The sequence below is a fragment of the Microcaecilia unicolor genome, chromosome 1 (assembly GCF_901765095.1).
Source record: "Microcaecilia unicolor chromosome 1, aMicUni1.1, whole genome shotgun sequence".
NCBI classification, from domain to species: Eukaryota; Metazoa; Chordata; class Amphibia; order Gymnophiona; family Siphonopidae; genus Microcaecilia; species Microcaecilia unicolor.
In genome coordinates this window covers 152094798-152117424 of record NC_044031.1, presented here as the reverse complement: position 1 = coordinate 152117424, position 22627 = coordinate 152094798, and the positions used below count along the sequence as shown (strand labels likewise).

Here is a 22627-nt window from a genome sequence, read left to right as displayed (position 1 = left end):
GGGACCGCGGTAGGGGCTTCTATATCTAGGATGGCCTGTACGTTAGCATTTCCCGGGTTGGCGTCTCGGATCGCTTGTTCCATATTTTGCTGTAGGAGGCGGCGTTCTTCAGTGGTCAGGATGTGGGCGCTCAACTGCCTGAGGTCGGCCCACGTGGGATTATAACTGTAAATAATGCCTTCTACCAGTTCTATCAGTTGTTCGGGTTTCTGATCATAAGATGGTCCGTGCAACTTCCAGTTATATAGGTCAGCGCTGGAGAAGGGGACGTGGCTGTAGACGGTCGACTGAATGGGCTGGGCATCGGCCACTGGGTTAGGGGTGTAGGTCGTAGACAGCCGGACCGGGTATAGGTTAGTCACTTCTGTCCTCCGGGAAGCCGGAAGTGTACTCCTCGGACTCGACTGGGGGTATCGGGTAACGGCTTTCACTACTCTGTGACTCTTCCTGTTAGTGGTGGGGTCCGGGATTATAGCGTCTCCAGTGTCCGACTCGGACTCGGAGGCCTCAGCGTCATCCGGGCCATCCGACAAGTCCGCGAGGTCGGGGTATAGGGGAACGTATGGAGGAGGCGCCACATCATCTTCGTAGGCTTCCGTGGTAACAAGAACTGGGGCCTTAGGGGGCACCTTTTCGGGCGGGCCCTGAGCTTTCCCTCGGCCTTTCATGGGTGGTCTAGGTTTGGGAAGCGCACTGGTAGCACGGGGCGTGGCCTTATTGTTCTTGGCGGTAGTACGGGGCGTGGCCTCTGGGGCTCTGACGGAAGGGGCGGTGGGCGTTATAGGGGCGGTTCCCCTGGCCTTCGGAACGGCAGCGACTGCCGGAGTTTGGAGAGCGAAGGCCGGGGTTCGTTTAGCTCCCCGCCCCTTCCTCTGTTTTATCACCATAAGGGCGGCCTTCTCTACCTTATGTTGGGCCCAGTCGGGCGGGTCTCGGACAACGCTTAACCACGCCTCAATGTAGGGGATGTCCTCTGGGCACCCGGGGTTTCCCCCAACTATAACAATATTCATGACCGCCGCCACCTTTTCGTACTCAAATGACCCTTCCGGGGGCCATTCGGCAATTCCTAACCCGGGCCACATAAATTGACATCGCTGTATCATCCCGGCCCTACTGCATTTATCTTGGTCAAACACTTCGCTAAAGTGTTCCGTCATTAAGTCTAGCGGTGTGGAACCACCCCCGCCCATCCTAACCTGAGTGCCAAAGGATAGGAGACAGACGAAGGGGAGAGGGATGGTGGAGGAGTAAGGGGTCTCGTTCCACCGGACACAGAAGGGTCAACACTCGGCCTGACCAGGACGTGGTCGCCCAGCCTGGAACTGCAGGCCCAATCACACAACTTTCGCACACAACAAGAAACCCTCCCGTACGGTTTCTTCGCCCAAGCCTAGTGAGGTTCCGGGACCTAGTCCGTATTAGTCACTGGCTAAGAGGGTGATCAATCCTCTTCTTCGGCCCTTTACCGAGCCGGTCACTACGTTGAGTATACTCGCCTGTCCGTCGTCCCAGCAGGCCGCGCCGTCGTACGCGTCTCTCCGGAGAGAAAAAAGAAAAATGAGAAAGCTGTTTTGTCGGAGCCACACAGTCCCACTTTCAGCCGGCCGGAATTGATCGGCCCTCCCGCCGTGAAGTGGACGCTGAAGTCAGCGGTGGCCACTAACCACTTTCCCGGCCGGGGGAGTCAGTGAACCGATCCGCCTGCAGTGGGAAGGGGAAAGAATATAATCCGATTTCCCTTTCTACTCCTGTCCCATCTGGGTCGCCAATGTAACGGGTCCGAAAATCAGGAGGCGAAAGACAAATTGGTTCCAAAACAAAACAACTTTTATTGCTAGCAATTCACACAGCACCGAGTACAATCTCAGAATACTGTGTGTCGAGCGTCATCTGACACTCGTTCTTATACAGATTACTAGTCATGCGCATAAAACGCATCATACGTCACACACACACATGCGCAGTACAGGCACATGCGCAATACATTAGTAGTTCTGTAGTTCTCACAGAGAAAAGATACGTCAGTTTCATAGCTTTCATAGAAATTGTTACTTTGCAAGAAATGTAACTTATTGCAGTGTTCCAGCACATCTACACAATACAGCCTCTATGCATGGATCACGAGACTGGGCTGGCAGAGCCAGTTGCCTTCCATACAACCCTAAATTGCTGACTACTACAATTTGTTATCTAGCTGCTGGTTAACAAATACATACTACTAGTAAAAGTCTAAACTGCACAGGTTTTGGTCTTAGTCTAGGCTCATTATATGTAAGGCACAAAAGGTCCAGTGCATTAATAAAGTATGGCTAAAAGGCCAAAAGCAGAGGTAGAGTCCATAAGTATAAGTCCATCAGTAGGCACAAAACATGAGGTTGTTCTGGTGGTCAGTAGTATTCATAGTATTCGAGTAGTATCCGGCGTTCCACCCCTTCAAAGCCAATTAGTGCTGCTAATTGGTTAAGTACCAATTATGGGTGCTTTGTCTTGTTAATCAATTAAGTTGTGTGTGGCCAAATTAGCACACACAACATAAGGCAACATATACATAATTTGGGGGCAAGTGTGTAACCCAAGGTTAAATATTTTTACAATTTACCTTGCCTGGGTCTTCGTCATTTAAGTCATTGGTTGATTAGATGTTGCCCCATCTTCTTTTCCACCTTCCCAGTCCTCTAAAAGGACACTTTTATAACCTAGGTGCTCACATTTAAACGCACATTATGGGCTAGATTCAGTAAGTGGCACTCAAAAATTGGCTTCGAAAAAAAATCATCACTCGATGCTGTTCTATAATGGGCACTCAAAGATGAACGCCCATTATAGAATAGCATTGATTGTCGATATCAGCACCCAAATTTGGGCACCAGTACTTACACCTGCTGAAACCAGGTGTAATTCCTGACGACCAATGTGTTGCACAACCCTGATATTCTATAACACTGTGTTTAAATTTTAGGAATGGTTCTGACCCACCCATGTACTTCCCATGGCCATGCCCCCCTTTGAATTGTGCGCTATGGGATTTGAGCACACATTGTTATAGAATAACGTATAGCAAAATGTGCGTGCAATATAAATGGGTACCAATTAGTGCCAATTAGCACCCAATTATTGGCACTAATTGGCTCATTAGCCAATTTAGTTGGGCGCACATCTTGGATCAGCTCCTGAATATCACTGAAATCTTCTTCTCAGTGTGCAGCGATGGCCAAAAAAGCAAACAGGATGCTAGGGATTATTATGAAAGGGATGGTGAATAAGACCGAAAATACTATAATGCCTTTGTACCGCTATATGTTACGTCCACACCTTGAGTATTATGTTCAGTTCTGGTCGCTGTATCTCAAAAAAGGAATTGAAAAGGTTCAAAGAGCGACCAAAATGATAAAGGGGATGGAACTCCTCTCGTACGAGGAAAGGCTAAAGAGGTTAGGGCTCTTTAGCTTGGAAAAGAGACGGATATGAGGGGAGATATGATTGTGGTCTACAAAATCCTGAGTGGTGTAGAATGAGTAGAAGTAAATCAATTTTTTACTCGTTCCAAAAGTACAAAGACTAGGGTACACTCAAAGAAGTTATATGGAAATACTTTTAAAACAAATAGGAGGAAATATTTTTTCACTCAATGAATAGTTACGCTTTGAACTCTTTGCCGGAGGTTGTGGTAACAGCGGTTAGTGTATCTGGGTTTAAAAAAGGTTTGGACAAATTCCTGGAGGAAAAGTCCATAGTCTGCTATTGAGACAGACATGGGAAGCAACTGTTTGCCCAGGGATTTGTAGTATGGAGTGTTGCCACGATTTGGGTTTCTGCCAGGTACTTGTGACCTGGCTTGGCCACTGTTTGGAAAATAGGATACTGGAGGGACCTACAGTGTAAAATACCTAAGAATCATTGCCACTGTTCTCCCTCTAGGCACTCTGCCAACACCTCCCTTACATTGACATCCTTGATGCACGGGAGTTGTCCATGCTGCATTGACTGCTCTCCTTCTCTCCAACTTATTTCTCTTAGAGAGCCTTTGAGGTCTTCAACATCTCCTATGCCTGCACAGGCTATTACTCAGGCTGCATCCACAACACTTTCTGAGCCGGTACCAATGCCTACTCTACATGGGGAAGTCTGGGCTATACTCAAGGAGGAGCTTTCAGGTCTACTGCATTTATAGTCTTGGCAGGCTTACAGGGTGCTTGCGCCAGCCTCAGCCAAGCCCATTGATACATTGGAGAGATAGTTACGGAAGAGGTCTCACACACCGGCTCAGTGTTGACCATCTGGGGCAGCACAAACCTGTCAATGCATGCGTCAGCATCAGCAGAGGAACTTTCTCCAACTTCAGAGACTCATCTCTATGCACCTTGACAAAGCCGACACTCTAGTTGACATTCTCTTCCACATACTTCTCATGAACAGTACTTGAAGGGTCAGACTCAGACCTCTCCTGGGAGACGAATCAGGATCCACAGGACCTCTCATCTGAGGAGTCCTATGGCATTCCATCTGATCCCTCTCCACCACCTGAGAGACGTAGGTCTCCTCTAGAGAGTATATCCTTTCCTGGCTTTGTCCATGAAATGACTCACTTTAAAGTTAGAGACAGAGGAAGAACCTCATTTGGAACACGTTTTGATGCTCTGGATTATGACTGTCCTCCTAGAGATGGAACCACTGTTCCACTTCATACAGTTATGAACAATACTGTACTTAAAAACTGGGAGACTCAGGCAGCCCCAAAGAAAATTGATACAATGTATGGGATTCAGGTATCCACTGGGTGTGCGAAAACACAGTTACCTCATCATTCCCTAGTTGTGGAATCTGCTTTAAAATACACTCACAGTGCAAGGTCTCATGCTTTTGCTCCTTCTGGAAGAGACACTAAAACATTGGACTTTTGGCAGAAAAGCTTTTCAGGCTTCAATGCTAACCAGTCGCATATTAGATTATCAACTTTATTCCACAATTTACTTAAAATCTCTAATAGAGGTACTCTATCCTTTGCGGAATTCCTTCCCCACGAGAAAGCTAAAGAATTCCATAGGCTTCACAGGAAATGACTGTTCTAAATATCTGGCAGTGGCAATTAGATGTCTCTCCTGGCTCAAGGTCTCCAACCTTGAATCCGTTGTCTAAGAGCATCTAGCAGAGGTCCCTTGTCATGGAGAAAACTGGTGACAAAGTCAAGGAAGTAGCCAACCTGATTAAAAAGCATACAGATACTATAAAACTCTATCAAGGCCACATACTTCTGCTTCTTGTTCTTTCTTCTAGAAGATTTGCAGGAGGATATCGATGCTCCAATTACTATATGGCTTAGCATCATTACACTCCTACTCCTTCTCCACTTCAAAGGACTACACCTCAGCCCTCATGTCCAAGGCAGCAGTGGGGTCAATATCCTGGACACCTTCTCTGTCTGAACAGCCCAATTTTTGGCTCCTTCATAGAGAGCATTGCCACCATACAGTTGTCAGTGCCAAGCAGTCGGAGAGAAGCTCAACCTCATAGCCTCCGACTGTTGGATGCTATGCACCATTCTGCATGGCTACACTCTGCTTTGGGACAGAAAACTTCCTGACCATCCATCAAGAGAGTCTCGTTTCAACTCCCTCCAAATCAAACTATTTCAAGAGGAGCTCTTGGTCCTTCTCTGGCAGAATGCAATAGAACCTGTTCCTCTGCTGAACAGGAGTCGAGGGTTCTATTCCAATATTTTCTCATACCAAAAAAGACAGGGGGGAGTATGTCCAATTCTCAATCTGTGAGACTTAAACAAGTTTCTACTTAAAGAAACATTTTGCATGGTTTCCCTAGGATCACTACTTCCCATGATACAACTCTTTGCTCTCTAGATCTCAAGGAAGTATACCCATACATACCTATTCTCCCTGCACACAGAAAGTTCCTCTGCTTTCGCTATGGAACTCTACACTATCATTACAAGGTCTTGCCATTTGGCTTGGCTTCAGCTCTTCAAGTTTTCAGTGTTTGATAGTGGTAGCGGCAGCACTTCATACATGGGACATCCACCTCTTCCCTTACCTGTACGACTGGTTAATAAAGGCAGACTCTAGGGAGTCAGCACACACCTCCATTCTGTCTGCCCTAAGGCTCTGAGAACTCCTTGGATTTGTGATCAATTACCCCAAATCACATCTTCAACCATTTCATACCTTAGCGTTCTTAGGAGCTTTCCTTGATACTGATCAGTGCTGGGCCTTCTTTCCTCAACCAAGAGCAATCAACATACTGACTCTGGCCACTCAGGTGTTCAATTCCATCCAAGTGTCTGTTCATCAGATGCACTGCCTACTTGGTCACATGGCTTCAACAGTCCATGTAACACTGTTGGCTCAAATCCACTTCCGAATTCCTCAGTGGTCACTCTCCTGTCAGTTGGTCCCAAGCCACAGGATTGCTCTCAGCTCAAATTTGAGTCACTCCACAGTAACGCCACTGTCTATAGTGGTGGATGGTGTCCGACAATCTCACCCATGGTCTTCTGTTTCATCCCCCCCCCCCCCCCCACATCACAAGGTCCTCACCATGGATGCTTCCATGTTAGGTTACATAGAGGGGCATTTTGAAAAGAAACGTCAAAGTCGGAATGTGGTAGTTTTACAAAGACGTCCAAATTCCGAGGTGGGGAGAAGGTCATTTTCGAAAAAGATGGATGTCTATCTTTTGTGTTCGAAAATACCATGGACGTCCTTGAATTTGGACGTTTTGCAATTTGGATGTCTTTGATTTTCGTCCATTTTCGTAACAAAGACGTCCCAGTTTAAAATATCCAAAGTCAAGCCATTTGGATGTGGGAGGAGCCAGCATTTTTAGTACACTGGTCCCCCTGTCATGCCAGGACAGCAATCGGGCATCCTAGGGGGTACTGCAGTGGACTTCATAAAATGCTCCCAGGTACACTGCTCCCTTACCTTGTGTGCTGAGCCCCCCCAAACCCACTACCCCAACTGTACACCACTACCATAGCCCTTACGGGTGAAGGGGGCACCTATATGTGGGTATAGTGGGTTTCTGGTGGGTTTTGGAGGGCTCACAGTTTCCTGCACAAGTGTAACAGGTAGTGGGGGTCCACCTGTCTGAAGTGCACTAATATACTCCAGGGACCTGCATACTGCTGTCATGGACCTGAATATGACATCTGAGGCTGGCAAGTAATGTTCTTCACCACACGTTTTGGGGGTGGGAGTGGGTTAGTGACCACTGGGGGAGTAAAGGGAGGTCATCCCTGATTCCCTCCAGTAGTCATCTGGTCAGTTTGGGTACCTTTTTGTGCTTTATTTGTAATAAAAACAGGTCCAGCTCAAAACGTCCAAGTTTTAGTGCTGGACATTTTTGCTTTGTTCCATTATGGCTCAAAGACGTCCAAATCTTAGGAACGCCCAAGTCCCACCTTGAACACGCCTCTGATATGCCCCCTTGAGATTTGGATGTCCTTGCGACGGACTTCCGAGAAAGACGTCCAAAATGCGATTTTGATTATACCAATTTGGATGTTTCTGTGAGATGGACGTCCAAGTGCTGATTTATGTCACTTTTTGAATGTCCGTCTCTTTCAAAAATGAGCATGACAGTAACATAGTAAATTATAGCAGATAAAGACCTGTACGATCCATCCAGTCTGCCCAACAAGATAAACTCATTTTATATGGTATGTGATACGTTATATGTATACCCGAGTTTGATTTGTCCTTGCCATTCTCAGGGCACAGACCATACAAATGTGCCCAGCACTCTTCTTGTACTAAGTCGTGATGCTAACATTGAAGTCCTTAAAATTTACACTCCAGCCCATCCCTATCTATTCAGTCACGATCAGGGCGTAGACAGTAGAAGTCTGCCCAGCACCGGTTTTGTTTCCCAGTAACCGGCGTCACCACCTAATCTCCGCTAAGATTCTGTGGATCCATTCCTTCAAAACAGGATTCCTTTGTGTTTATCCCACGTATGTTTGAATTCCATTACTGTTTTCATCTTGGGGAACTCATCTCGACAGTCTCCATATGCAAAGTTCTTGGTCCTATGGGAGAAACGACATATCAATCTGCTCAAATTTGGTGCAGTGTGGAATGCTCTCAAGCCTATTCAAAACCACATTCTTGATCAGGCAATACTCACTCACACAGACAACCAGTTTGCTATGCATTACCTGAACAAACAAGGGGGAACAGGCTCTTATCATTTCTGTCGGGAAGCCATACAGATGTGGAATTAGGCAGCTTCAAGATACCTCTCTCTAAGAGCCATTTACTACTACTACTACAAATCATTTCTATAGTGCTACCAGTCATACGCAGCGCTTCATTTACCTAGCTGGCAAACAGAATGCTGTGGCAGACAAATTGAGCAGAGTCCTGTAACCTCACAAATGGTCTCTCAGCATCTATGTAGTTCATTGAATATTCCAGTAGGACCCCAGCAATAAACTTGTTTGCTTCTCCTCGGAACAACAAGCTTCCCCACTTTTGTTCCAGGATATATGCACCCAGCCGTACAGCCCCGGATGCCTTCTTGCTTCTCTGGGGAATAGACCTTCTATACGACTTTCCCCTACTACCTCTCAAAGGGAAAACTTTTCTCAAACTGCATTGAGACCAAGGAACCATGATTCTAATTGCTGCCTACTAGCCTCATCAGATCTGGTTCCCTCTCCTCTTAGAGTTTTCATCCAGAAAACCATTGAGGTTAGATCCTTTTTCAACCGTAATAACACAGAACGAGAGATCCCTCCTCCATCCAGTCTCTTGCTCTCTAGCCCTGATGGCTTGTTTTCTGACAACAAAGATTTACTTTTCTTAAAACTTCCTGAAGAAGTCTATAGGATATTCCTAGCTTTTAGAAAAAATTCTACAGAAAAATGTTACTGTTTCAAATGGAAGAGGTTTTCCATCTGGTGTACAGCCAGAGCACTCAACCTTTATGTGCTCTCTTCCTACCCTTACGGAGTATCTCCTCCATCTTTCAAATTCTGGCCTCAAAACTAACTCAGTCAGAGTGCATTAGAAATTCCAGTAGTGCATTTCACTTCAAAGCTGATAATAAACAGTTTCTGTTCATCCCCTAAAAGTAAGATTCATGAAATGTTTATTTCATATCAAACCTCCAATCAAACCACCGCCTGTGGTTTGGGATCTTAATGTCATCCTCACAGCTCTCATAAAACCTCCTTTTGAACCACTTTGTTCGTGTTCTCTGAAATTCCTCACATATAAGGTAGCATAGGAGCCAACTTTTCAAAATGATTGGGGGTGCTGAAATTTTTTTTTTTTTTTTTTTTTTTACAGGCAGTGCGTTCTCCCCCCCCCCCCCCCCCCCCCCCCCCACATACACCTTAAAATCCTGTCTGCTGCAGTCTTCACCTGGGCAGTGGCAGCGCCACTCATAGGCTCCCTGCAACCTGCACCAGGACTTCTTCCTTGAACAGTCCCACCCCTCAGTCCCCCTGTACTGTGTAAATATAAAGAGACACAAATTTCAAAAACATATTTCAATAACTATACTATAGGTTAACAAATAAAACAAAAAATGGAAAATATGATAGTATCATTTTTATTGGACTAAATACATTTTCAATTAGCTTTCAAAGGTCAAAACCTCTTTCCTCAGGTCAGGACAGTATACTGCTGTTATGGTATTCTGTTCTGACACGAGAAAGGAGGGTTTGGTCTCCAAACATTAGTCAAAAATGTATTAAAATTAGTCCAGTAAAGATATCACCTTACTTCCATTTTCTGTATTTATTAACACAACTACCACACTACTTTATCCTAAACTAAAAATAAAATTCATTTTTTCCAACCTTTGTGGTCTGGCTGTTTACTGTTTCTAATTGTGTTGGTCCCAGTCTCTTGTTTCTTCTTTCCTCGATCTTAAGTCTCCCCCCATTTCCATCCAGCATCTACCCCTTCTCTCTCCCCTTTCCTTCCAGCATCTGCCCCCTCTCTTCCCCCTTTCCATCTAGCGTCTACCCCCTCTCTTCCCTCTTTCCATCCAGCATCTATTTTCTCCATCCATGTATAGTTTTTCTCCTCTTTTCCCTTTCCCTCATCTCTGTCAGTATGCATCTCCTTCCTCTTCCTTCATTCCCCTCCATCCATATGCATCTCCTTCCTCTCTCTCTTCCCTGTCCTCCATCCTTGTCTACCATTTTCCTCTCTCTCCGCCCCGCCATCCATGTGCATCTCACTTCCTCTCTTCCCTCTCTTCCCTCCCCTCCATCCATGTCCAGGATTTCTCCTTTCTCCCCTCCATCCATGTGCATCTCACTTCCTCTCTTCCCTCCCCTCCATCCATGTCTAGCATTTCTCCTGTCTCCTCTCCATCCATGTGCATCTCCTTTCTCTGTTTTCCCTCCCCTCCATCCATGTCCAGCATTTCTCCTCTCTCCCCTCCATCCATGTCCAGCAACTCTCCTCTCTCCCCTGCCCTCCCTTCCATCCATGTCCAGCAACTCTACTCTCTCCCCTCCATCCATGTCCAGCAACTCTCCTCTCTCCCCTGTCCTCCCTTCCATCCATGTCCAGCAACTCTACTCTCTCCCCTCCATCCATGTCCAGCAACTGTCCTTTCTCCCCTGCCCTCCCCTCCATCCATGTCCAGCAACTGTCCTCTCTCCCCTGCCCTCCCCTGCATCCATGTTTAGCAACTCTCCTCTCTCCCATGCCCTCCTTCCTCTCTCCCCTGCCCTCTCCTCCATCCATTCATGTCCAACAACTCTCCTCTCTCCCCTGCCCTCTTCCCCCATCCATATCCAGCCATTCTCTCTCCCCTGCCCTCCCCTCCATGTCTAGTGATTTCTCCTCTCTCCCCTGCCCTCCCCCTCCATGTCTAGCGATTTCTCCTCTCTCCCCTCCCTTCCATCCATGTCCAGCGATTTCTCCTCTCTCCCCTGCCCTCCCCTCCATGGCCAGTGATGCTCCTCTGCCCTCCCCTCCAAGTCCAGTGATGCCCCAAACCTCACCTGCCCCCCGAGTTCCAGTTCCAACCCCCCTGCCCGACCTGCCCACCCTCTTCTCCCTCAACAGCCCTCCTTGCCTTCCTACAGCCCAGCCAGCGCTTAAAACTCATTTTACCTGACTGGTCGTGACTGCAAAAGAAGCAGAATACAGCAGGCTCGCCTTCAGCCTTTCCCTTCTCTCTCAGCGTCCCGCCCTCATTTCCTGTTTCCGCAAGGACAGGACGTTGAGAGAGAAGGGGAAGGCTGAAAGCGAGCCTGCTCTATTCTGCTTCTTTTGCAGTCACGACTTCAGTCAGGTAAAATGAGTTTTAAGCGCTGGCTGGGCGGCAGGAAAGCAAGGAGGGCTGTTGAGAGAGAAGAGGGGCGGGTAGGTTGGGCTGGGGACATTGGAACCGGAAGTTCAGATGACTGACAGCCAGGAAAATATTGGGGGTGCTCGAGCACCCACAGCACCCACGGAGTCAGTGCCTGTGTAAGGTAGTATTCTTAATATAGTACAGTCTCAATTATCTGATGTTTACAGGATCGACCCATTGTCGGAAAAGTGAAAAGTCAGAAAATACTGCATAAACCCCTCAAGCAATGCATAAACAAAAGCATAGAGTTCTTGATTTTATAAAATTGTTGTAAAGCAAAAATTTGAAATAGGAATAAATGTGATGATGTCACCGGGGGGGGGGGGGGGGGGTCTGTCGGATATGCCAGACGGTCAAATTAGCGAAGTTCGGATATTCAAGACTGTACTGTAGCTCTTACTTCTGCCATAAAAGTAATCAAATTTCAAGTCCTTGTGGCAGACCCATTTTACACCAGATTCTACCATGACAGGGTTGTACTCTGAACCCACCCCATATTTCTCACTAAATTGGTACCAGAGTTCCACCTTAATCAGTCCATTGTACTATCTGTCTTCTTCCCTAAGCCACACTCTCATCCTAGAAAAGCAGCACTGCATACCTTAGACTGCAGATGTGCTCTAGCTTATTACCTGGAACGTATAAAACCTTATAGCAAATTCTCCCAGCTTTTTCTATCCTTTGACCCTAACAGATTAGGGTACCCATTACAAACATTCTGTCTCTGCTTGACTGACTGGCTGACTGTATCTTCTACAGTGTAAGAGCCATGGCAGCTTCAGTAGCCCATTTCCAGCCTGCCTCCATTAAAGGCATTTGCAAGGCAGCTACATGGTCTTCTATCCAAACCTTCACTGCTCACTACTATCTGGAGCAGCATTCAAGATGGGATAGCCGGTATGGACAAGCAGTCCTGCAGAATCTTTTTACTACTTAGAAGTGAACTCTGTCCTCTGGCCCTTTTTTTCCCATCAGGCTCATTATCAACTAAGTTGAAAAGTTCATTTATTTTGTGAGCCTGATAGCTAGTGAGTCCCTTATGTGAGATTATTACATGTGCTTGTCCTTGGATAAAGCTAAGTTACTTTCCTGTAGCAAGTGTTCTTCAAGGGCAGCAGACATATATTCTCACATCCCTCCTGCCTCCCCTTGGAGTTGTCTTTAGTACTGTACTGCTGGTCCTATGCTCAAGCATCAAGCGGGAAGGCACCTACTTATGTACGGTGGAGGCACTGCTTCAAAGATTCAAAGTGACAGTGTACTTGGCAATGTCCACACCAGGCTCTGTTGATGATGTCACCCATATGTGAGAATATATGCTTTCTGTCCTCGGAGAACACCTGCTACAGGTAAGTAACTTAGCTGTATGGCACCTAGGCACTATTCAGCAAATAACATGTGTATTTGCATTGGGGCATAGACAGGGTCAGTGGATGGTTGAGCCCTACAAAATACTGTAAGGTATGCACATCTTTGCCACACTTAGGCATATACACACCAGTTCTATGGCTGGCATTTGTGTGAGTTCCTAAATGTTAATCATGTTGATAGCTGGTTATGATTGTATTCTATAATGGAACTTAGGGGCCTAGCTTCTGTTATAGCATTCACTCTTTGGGTGCCTAATTGGAGGCATGCAATTATAGAATTCCCCCCCAAATGTCTTGCCAAGACCAGCTTTTCTATCTGATTGACTGCAGCTTTGCTATAGCTTCTAATGTAAAATGCAAGTATTGTTGATTATTTATCTGTGCTTTCCTCCATTTCCTTTGACATGCAGACAGCCTTTTACAGCAAATTTGCATTATTACTGACATGAAGGAAGATACTGTTCAAGTAGGCTTCTTGCTACGTGAAGTTTTGAAAACCCAAGTAAAAGTAAGTATAGTACTTTGAATGTTACTAAATTAAGCACATATTGCTTTTTTTTTTAATTTCTTCCTACCACTAGAAATCAGAACCACCATTTGAATCCAGGTACCAATGGGCTCAGGAGTATTAGGGGATCGTTCCTGCTCCACCACTGTGGTGTTTATTTTCAAAGTGCCATTTTGCATTTTTGACATCCACAAACCAACACTTAGACATCCATCATGCATAGACGTCTAAGTTCCGATTTTACAAAGCTGGCATGTGGATGTCTAAAACTGAAGAATGTCCAAATGGCAATGGAGCTTGTCTGGGTCAGCTGTCTTTTAGGCAGAACTAGGTTGGGACCAAAAAAAAGACAGATATGCTCTATTTCAGAAGGGGAATGTGCATCTATGTCCAGCCTGCTACCCTAGATGTCCAGGTTTCAGAAAAGTGCTTCTACTGAGCAGCACTTTTCTGGAGGAATTAGAGCATCTTTTTCATCCCCTATTGATTGGTGCCTCCCTAAAAGCAAAACTGGATAGTGGGCTCTATGGCAGCTGTGGGAGAAAAACATCTATGTTTCTAAAAAGGCTCATGTAACTATTTGATGTTTATGTTCCTGTGTTGATCTGTTGATACTTTTCTAAAGTGAATGTTCATGCTGCATGTCCTCGGTACGCAAATGTCCATTTCTCCATGTATTTTAGAACATGCTTAATACTAGTGGAACTTCAGACGTCTCAACTTTGACATCTAAATTCTGATTTGGGTGTCCTGTCTAAAATGCTGCCCTATGCCAAAACAGAAAGCTCAGTAAGTATTGGTAGCTGTCACAGTTAGTATATGGTAAAGTCTCATGCCCATTCTCCACCCAAAATGCTCAGTTCCCACCCCAAAATGCTCTAAGCAGTTAGCATGGGACATTTACTAAACTGGCTACTTGTAGTCCATAGTAGCCATTATATTATGTTATATTACGCTTATATTTCTCTATTCCCTATCAGGTTCACTGTGGACAAAATCAGAGAACCAGTTGATTTAAACAGGGAAATTACTGAAAAAGGCTTGACTTGTTGTTTAACTATTCAAGTAGCAGGTAAATAAAAAAATGCTTTCAGCTTCTTCCTAAATCTTAGGTAATTCATTTTTAGTGTAATCCCATTTGGCAAGGAATTCCAAATTCTAGCCAACCGATAACAGAATGATAAATTATGTACCCGTTTATATTTCACCTGAGACACTGAAGAAAAATTAAGCATTAACTGACTTTCAGCGTAAAGACCTTTCCTTAAAGAAGGAAACAATAAAAGGAACATGAATGGAGCAAGAGCTAATCCATGTCATCACACATAGCTTAAACAACACCCTTGCCTCTATGGGGAGCCCATGTAACTGCCTAAGCAAAGGAGTTGCATGCTCCCATTTTGTAACCTGACAAATCAACCTTGATGATGTACTTTGAAATGTCTGAACACGTTGACACAATAGTTTTAAACAACCTACCTAGAGCAAGTACACCGTAGTAAAAATGCCCCTAAGTAAAAAATTAGAAAACTACATCAGTCTTTGAAAATTTGCCTGGGTAGAGCAACTAAATTTCTCTGCCCAGTTGTATTGGGTTGATAAATTAGCACTGGAGTGAATGCACACAGGGCTTGTTTTTCCTTTGGGAGAGCAACCATTTTGAAGCAGTGTTTCCTTCTGATGAATCATTATAGTGAAACTTGGTCAGAGTCGAGGGGACACAAAAAGTTTTAAATCACTGTTCACAGGGGAGTTGTCCCACTAGGTGTGTACTGGAGTGGACCGGTTGGAACTTGTTTACTCACATTCACAAGAGCGGACGCATACCTGGATGTTATTTTGGTCATTAAGGATGTTGTGGACATTAAAGATGTTGTGAACATCATTATCAGATAAATTCAGGGTTTAAGAACTGATTGGCAAATTAATGCTATATTATTGCTTCATTTATCAGATGCCCAGTGTGGTGTCCAGCTCTATATACATTGGAACAATGAATGTGCAGTGATGGTTCCACCAGTTCAACCAACATTTATTATGGTTGCAACTGTATGAACTGAGCACATTTGTAACACATATTTGTGTGTTGTGTGTTATAGAGTATTAGGTTATATGCTTTGCTGGATTATATAGGATATAGTGAGAGCACAGGAATTTAATTTGTGGTTTTCCCTTTTATTATTTGATTTGATAAGTTAAGCCACGATGGTGGTGCTAGATTAGAGATAGGGAAAAATCTAGGTAGATGTTAATCAATAGCCGCCTAACTTGACTGGTCAAGCCGGGGCACAAGGATAGCAACTGAAAGGTAACTGCTGTCCTTGCTTGAGTACCGGCACCTTTTTTGCTAGAAAAACACATTGGGTGTTAGACTCTAGGACAGTGGTTCCCAAACTTTTTTGGTTCACGGCACCCTTTGTGTCCGAGCAATTTTTCAGGGCACAACCCCCCCCCCCCCCCCCCCGGCCATATAGGTCACCAGTTCCCTGGTCACATAAGTCTCCCCCCCCCGGCCATACAGTCTCCAACCCCCCCCCCCCCCGGCCATACAGGTCTCCCCCAGCCACACAGGTCTCCACACACCACCCGGCCACATAGATCTCCACCTCCCCTGACCACACAGTTCTCAACTGCCCCCCCCCCCCCACACATTTTTTCCACTGCTCACCTTCACCCGGAGCAGTCGGGGGGGGGGGGGCTCTACTGCAGTCTCCATCTCCACTTCAGGCTCCCTGCCATGCTGCTTCTTCCAAGCAGCATTTTTCTCCTCCCTGTCTATCCCAAAATCGAGATTCCTCCTCTCTCAACACCCCTTTCCCCGTGCCTACTTGCAAACACATCTCCCTTCAGAGGTCTCCAGCAGTGCAGAATTTTACACAGCGCTACCGGCGACAGTCCTGAAACCTTCCATCTGCTGTATACAGCTCCCTGTGATGTAGCTTCCTGTTGCCACAGGGGATGAATACAGCAGAAGGAAGGCTTTGGGACTGGCGCCAGCAGTGGTGTGAGAAATGCTACTGCTGCTGGAGACCTCTGGAGGGAGACAAGTTTGCAAGCAGACATGGGGAGGGGTGTCCAGAGATGGGGATTTGCTGGACCTGGGGCAGACGGAGAGAGACACGTAGAGGATGGGAGACACTAGCTGGAGGAGCAAGTGAGGCATGTTTTCAGCAGAGAGGCAGTGGTTTGGGTGGCGGCAAGAGGAAGATTAGGATTTGCTGCGGCACCCCTGACAGTTTGCTGCAGCACACCAGGGTGCCGTGAAACACAATTTGGGAACTGCTGATCTAGGATTTAAATAAGAAAACACTAGGCTCTTGAAACAGAGCAAGAACATTTTTGGTACAACATAGAATAATTAAGAGTATGTCTAAAATGTTTGTACATATTCAATGCGAAAACCAGTCTTGATGTTCTAAGCTTCTATAATAATAATCTTGTCTGCATTTGTTTTTTAGCAGGTGAAAGGGATATCATCCTCATTGTGCAAAAATGTACATCATCTGCAGAACATGTTTACAGAACAGTGCTTTAACTTTATTGGTATAAATGTAAGTTGCTTGAAAACTATTATTTGTGCTTGTTTATTGTTTATAGCTCTAACAGTAATAAACCAGTCAGAGGGATGAATGTAATACAGAATACACTTAGATATCAATCCTACTAACCATTGGTGTATAGATACTGCTTCGAATTCACTGTTAAAATGTAAAAGACCATTAAAAAAAATTAAGGACCATTATATTAAGGAGATCAAATGGTATTCATTACAAATTGTACAAAATATAAACCAACCCAAATCAAATTTGACCATTGATATATCTTCTGGGCCAGCTGATGGTCTTTCCCTTTGCCTTCCCAGATTATTCGCCCACCAGTTCTCTACCAGTTCATAAAGCCATTCTAACACATCTGGCCACATATGTGCATAAGTGATTGTGTCTACATTCCAGAAACATTCTCTGAATTACCCTCTAAAGAGCAATTCTTTAAACTGGGTGCCCACATTTATATGCCACTTAAATGTGTAAATATACAGAATATTAGCACTTTCACGTGTAAATGTGTTGGCACCCCCTCGATATCAGTGGAGGAAGCTTCACCAGAGTCAAGGCTGGAGCTGACACCTTGATGCCCCTCTCAGGGACATGGTTCCTCTTTGTCAAGGCGGGCTCAGTCTCAGCTCTCCCATAAGGAGTTCCTGGCTGACACCAATGGGGAGCACACTATGGTACTTCTCGGAGGAGGAGTATTATGGCATCCCATCTGATCCCTCCCCTTCACAGAAAAGGAGAAAGTCTACACCTGAAAGCATTTCCTTCCCATCTTTTATTAAGGAAATGGTGAATGCTGTTCCAATTCTTTTGGAAGTGGAGAATGAGCCCATGGCTAAGATGTTCAAGGTCCTGGACTACGAGTCTCCTCCTAGAGAGGCTGTGAAGGTCCTGCTTCATGAGATCTTGTGGCACATTCAAGTGAAGAACTGAGAGCCCCTCTGTTAGTCGTTCCCAAGAAGATTAACACTATGTATCGGATTCAGTCTTCCACTGGGTTTGATAAGACTCAGTTGCCTCATCATTCCCTAGTTTTGGAATCCATGTTCAAAAGGGCCAAGTGTTCTAGGGACTCTGCTTTGGCGCTCCCTGACAGAGAAGCTAGAACCCTTGATTCTTTGGGGCAGAATAATATGTATCAGGCCTCTATGCTCATCTCCCATATCCAATCATACCAGCTCTACACAAGTTTGTACTTGCGGTCCTTGGTGCGCAGTATGTCTGATTTGGCAGACTCTCTCCCACTGGAGCAGGCTGGATCTGTTCGCCAGCTGGTCAAGCAACAGAAGGTGTCTAAGTTCTTAGCCAAGGGTGCCTAGACATTTTTGATGTAGTATCTAGCATCTCTGCTCAGAGTATAGCGATGCGCAGACTCTCATGGCTGCATATTTCTGACTTGGACCCAGCGGTCCAACAGAGGTTGCTGGATGCTGAGTGCCAGGGGGATAATCTTTTTGAAGAGAAAGTGGAGGAGGTCACTGACCTCATCAAGAATCACACTGATGCCATCGATACTCTCTCCCGCTGGGCACCTTCTGCTGCTACCTCCTCATCTAGGAGGTTTTTTGGCAAGTCGGAAAGGAGTACTTACTACTCACAGAGGCATAGGTACACCACTTCTTCTTAGCAGGCTCAACTCAAGCGTGTGTCTAAGACCCAGATAGCTCCCCATTCAAAGCAGGGGGAGAGCTTTTGAATGACTCCAGCAGAGCATAGCCGCTGTAAAAATGGCCATCCTGAACAACTTGCTGATTGGAGGGAGGGTGAAGTTTTTTTTAAGAAAGGTGGCCCCTTGTAACCTCCGACCAATAGGTCCTACAAATAGTCCATCTCAGTTACGCCCTGTATTCGCGAAAGAGACCTCCAGATTTCCCACCGAGAACATATTACTTTAGCTCTCTGCACAAGCAAGTACTTGCAAAGAAAATATCTGCCCTTCTAAAGGCGCATGTGGTCAAGCCCGTTCCACCAGTGGAAAAAGGAAAGGGACAGGAGGCATCTTCAATTCCGGCTAGAAACACATCACTTCCAGTACCACATAGTGCCTTTTGGCCTTGAGTCAGCTCCCCAGGATTTCATCGTGTCTTGCTGTAGTTGCAGCATCGCTATGTAGACTGGGAGTCCATGTGTATCCTATCTTGACAATAGGCTGGTGAAGAGCATGTCGAAGGATGGTGCTTAGGAGTCCATGTGGATGACTACTTAGGTGTTAGAGCTACAAGAGCTCGTTTTAAAGTACCTCAAGTCCCATCTGCTCCCTTTCCAGAGATTGGAGTTCATTGGAGCCCTGCTAGACACTCACTGGGCTCGGGCTTTCCTCCCTGTGGCACAGGTGGATGCTGTTGTGGCCTTTGCCACTCAAGTCTGAGCAGGTCAGCAGGTCAAAGCTCGGCAGATGTTGAGGTTGTTGGGCCATATGATCTCCAGTGTTCATTGGACACCCATTGCATGTCTTCACATGAGAACTGTCCAATGGACCCTAGCTTCCCAGTGTGTCAGGCCACAAGGAACCTGGAGGATGTTATCTGAATGTCACCAGAACTGGTTCACTCTCTGCTTTTGTGGGTGATCAGATCCAATTTGACTCTGGGACTCCCATTCCAAATTCCACAACCCATGAAGCTGCTGCTGATGGATGCATCCCATCTGGGGTGGGGAGCTCATGTAGACGGGCTTCACTTTCAAGGTCTTTGGTCAGGCCAAGACAGTTCTTCATATCAACCTTCTGGAGCGCCAGGCAATCAGGAACACTCTAAAGGTTTTCAGTGATTGGCTGATCAACCAAATTGTTCTCATTCAAACCGTCATTCAGGTTGCCATGTATTACACCAACAAGTAGGGGGGCACCAGATCATGCCCTCTGTGTCAGGAGGCCTGGTGAGGAAATCCAACTGCCTGAGCAGGGTCATGCAACCACATGAGTGTCACTCAACACGGGTGTTGCCCCATGAGGTCTTCTGAGTGTGGGACATCCCCTTGATGGATCTCTGTGCTGCTCAATCCAATCACAAAGTCCCTCTGTTCTGTTCCAGGCTCCACGCCCCCTTCACTGGGAGTCAGATGTATGTGTATCCTCCCATATGTCTTATAGGGAAGACAGCTGAAACTTAAACAAGACTGCGGGACCATGATTGCAATTGTTCCTTATTGGCCCTGACAGATCTGGTTCCCCCTTCTTCTGGAGTTATCCTTCAAAGAACCATGGAGGCTGGAGTGTTTTCTGACCCTCATCATGCAAAATGAAGGATCTCTTCTGCATCCAAACTTGCAGTCTCTGACCCTCAAGGCCTGGATGTTGAAGGCTTAGAATTAGCTTCCTTGCATCTTCCTGAGGTTGTCTCCCAGATCTTGCTGGCTTCCAGGAAAGATTTCACCAAAAGGTGTTACTCTTTCAAATGGAGGATTGCTGTCTGGTGTGAGGGCAGGGCCCTACATCCTGTTTCCTGCCCTACACAGACCATGCTTGAGTACCTTCTGCACCTCTCTGAATCTGGTCTTAAAATCAACTCTGTAAGGGTTTGCATCAGTGTAATTAGTGCTTACTATCACCGTGTAGAGGGTAAGCCCATCTTTGGACAGCCTCTAGTTGTTTGCTTCAAGAAAGGTTTGCTATTAACAAAACTCCCGTCAAACCTCCACATGTGTCATGGGACCTCAACGTCATGCTCACCCAGCTGATGAAAGCTCTTTTTGAGCCACTTGATACCTGTCATCTGAAGTACTTGACCTGGAAGGTCATAATTTTGTTGGCTGTTACTTCAGATCGTAGAGTCAGTGAGCTTCAGACCTTAGTGGCGTGTTCACCTTATACTAAGTTTCATCACAACAGAGTAGTTCTCTGCACGCATCCTTAGTTCCTTTCTAAAGTTGTGTCAAAATTCCATCTGAACCATTCAATTGGCTTGCCAACATTCTTTTCCCGACCTCATACCCATCCTGGTGAAAGTGCTCTGGACACATTGGACTGCAGACTAGCATAGACCTTTTTCTTGGTGCGAACTAGACCCTACAGACAGTCCACCCAGCTTTTTGGGTTTTTTTTTTTGATCCCAACAGGATGAGGGTCACCATCGGGAAATGCACCATCTCCAATTGGCTGCCAGATTATGTTTCTTTCACTTATATCCAGGCTGGGCTGGCCCTTGGGGTCATGTCAAGGTTGACAATGTCACAGCCATGGCTGCTTTGGTAGCCCACTTGAGCTCAGCCTCCATTGAAGAAATTTGCAAGGCTGCGACATGGTCTTCAGTCCAAATATAAGAACAGTGGATCCATACATTCACATCTCATACTGCCTTGAGCAGGATACCCAATTCGACAGTCAGTGTGGACAGACAGTTCTGCAGAATTTGTTTGGGGTCTAGACTCCAACTCCACTTCCACCCTCCTAAGCCTGTTTTGTTCTGTTCCAGTTGCACTCTCACTCAGATTGTATATTATTTCAGGTTAATCTGTGTTTGATCTCACTGTTATGTGGTCCAGATGACCAATGGTTATTGTTTTCAGTGAGCCTGGTAGCTAGGGATTCCCACATGTGAGAATCTTAGACCTGCAGATCATGTTACCCACATGTGAGAATATAAGGCCTGCTGTCCTCAGAGAATACCTGCTACAGGTAAGTATCTTCGCTTTACAGTAGCCTGTTTTCCCATGCTAAAGCTGCAGTAAGGGCTTTAATGTTCTTAGTAAAAAAGGGCCCCTTAATGTGGCTTAGAAATTCAGTCAACATTTCAGCAAAAATATTGGGGTTCCTCTCGTACTGTTACTTTAACAATCTATTAATATGTTTGTTTTCATTTAGGATAAGGATTCTAACTTTCTCGTAACTCAGCAAATAGTGGACATACTGAAGAGTACCAGTCTTGCTGTTTTATATCCAATTGTTCTCATTTCAGTGAGTAAACTCAGTCTCATTTATTAAACTGGCCAGATATGAAATAGCAGCATTGAATGTTTTTCCACATATAAAGCCTGTTTTACACCTCAAAAGGATTTTTATAAAATTGCATGGTTGAATACACACATATAAGCATACACTTATAGTTACACACTCATGTAAGTGTTCCCAGAGGGGCATAATTGCAATGTATGTGTCTGTGCAAATTTGTTTCTCTGAGGTCAAGCAGGCCTATAATTCTCGCAGATGGGTAATGCGGATCTTTGTTGCCAGTCCAGAGCTTCTAACAATCTTAAAAATAGGTCTTTGAGCGCAAGACATGCTCCATCGTGCTTGTGCGAGTGCCTTCCTGCCCGCCGTGAGAACAGGGGACCAGCAGTTCTCTTTTTTTCTCCTATGAGGATAGGATGTGTCTTTATCCACTCCTCACAGCTGGTTTGGTTGGACTTTTTGTGTCTTCCTTTTTTTCTCTTTTTCTTAATACCTCTATTGGGTTTACCTTATTTTATCCTTCCCTATATATTATTTTAGATTATTTTTGCCATCTTTCTAAGTTTTCTTTGTTTTTACCACACTCACTAGGCAGCTGTTAGGCCTGAGCTATGGTCGGGTTTTTCCCTTTTCTCTTTTTTGGTGCTCTTCCCTTTGTTTAGCACCATTGAGTCGTTTGATTTGGCCAAAGCTGTTTTTCCTTTCATATCATCAAAGGTTCCCAGTGGCTTTAAGCACTTCACTCTGTGCAGCAGGACCCTCTTTGACAAAGGAAACTCATCCTTGGTGTCTATAGTGTTTGGGGCGTGATCACACCCTGCAAACTGTATTCTCTGTCTTCATATGAAGAAGAGACTCACAATTACAATCTAGGTCTCAACTCTATAATTAGTTACACATTATATTACAAATTACTCACTAGTAACTGTTTAACATTTTAAAATATATTTCTTTATTAATAGATCAATAC

At 45.4% G+C, this 22627-nt stretch overlaps 1 protein-coding gene across 1 annotated transcript in view; it reads left to right on the top strand.

The window, feature by feature from the left end:
• The window catches only part of CRPPA (CDP-L-ribitol pyrophosphorylase A), a 252691-nt gene that overhangs the window by 163822 nt on the left and 66242 nt on the right, over positions 1-22627 (top strand). Inside the window, exons 6-8 of the mRNA XM_030201326.1 lie at positions 13118-13215; positions 16674-16766; positions 21571-21663. Coding sequence (XP_030057186.1) covers positions 13118-13215; positions 16674-16766; positions 21571-21663 — 284 coding nt within the window. The remainder of the gene's footprint in view (positions 1-13117; positions 13216-16673; positions 16767-21570; positions 21664-22627) is intronic.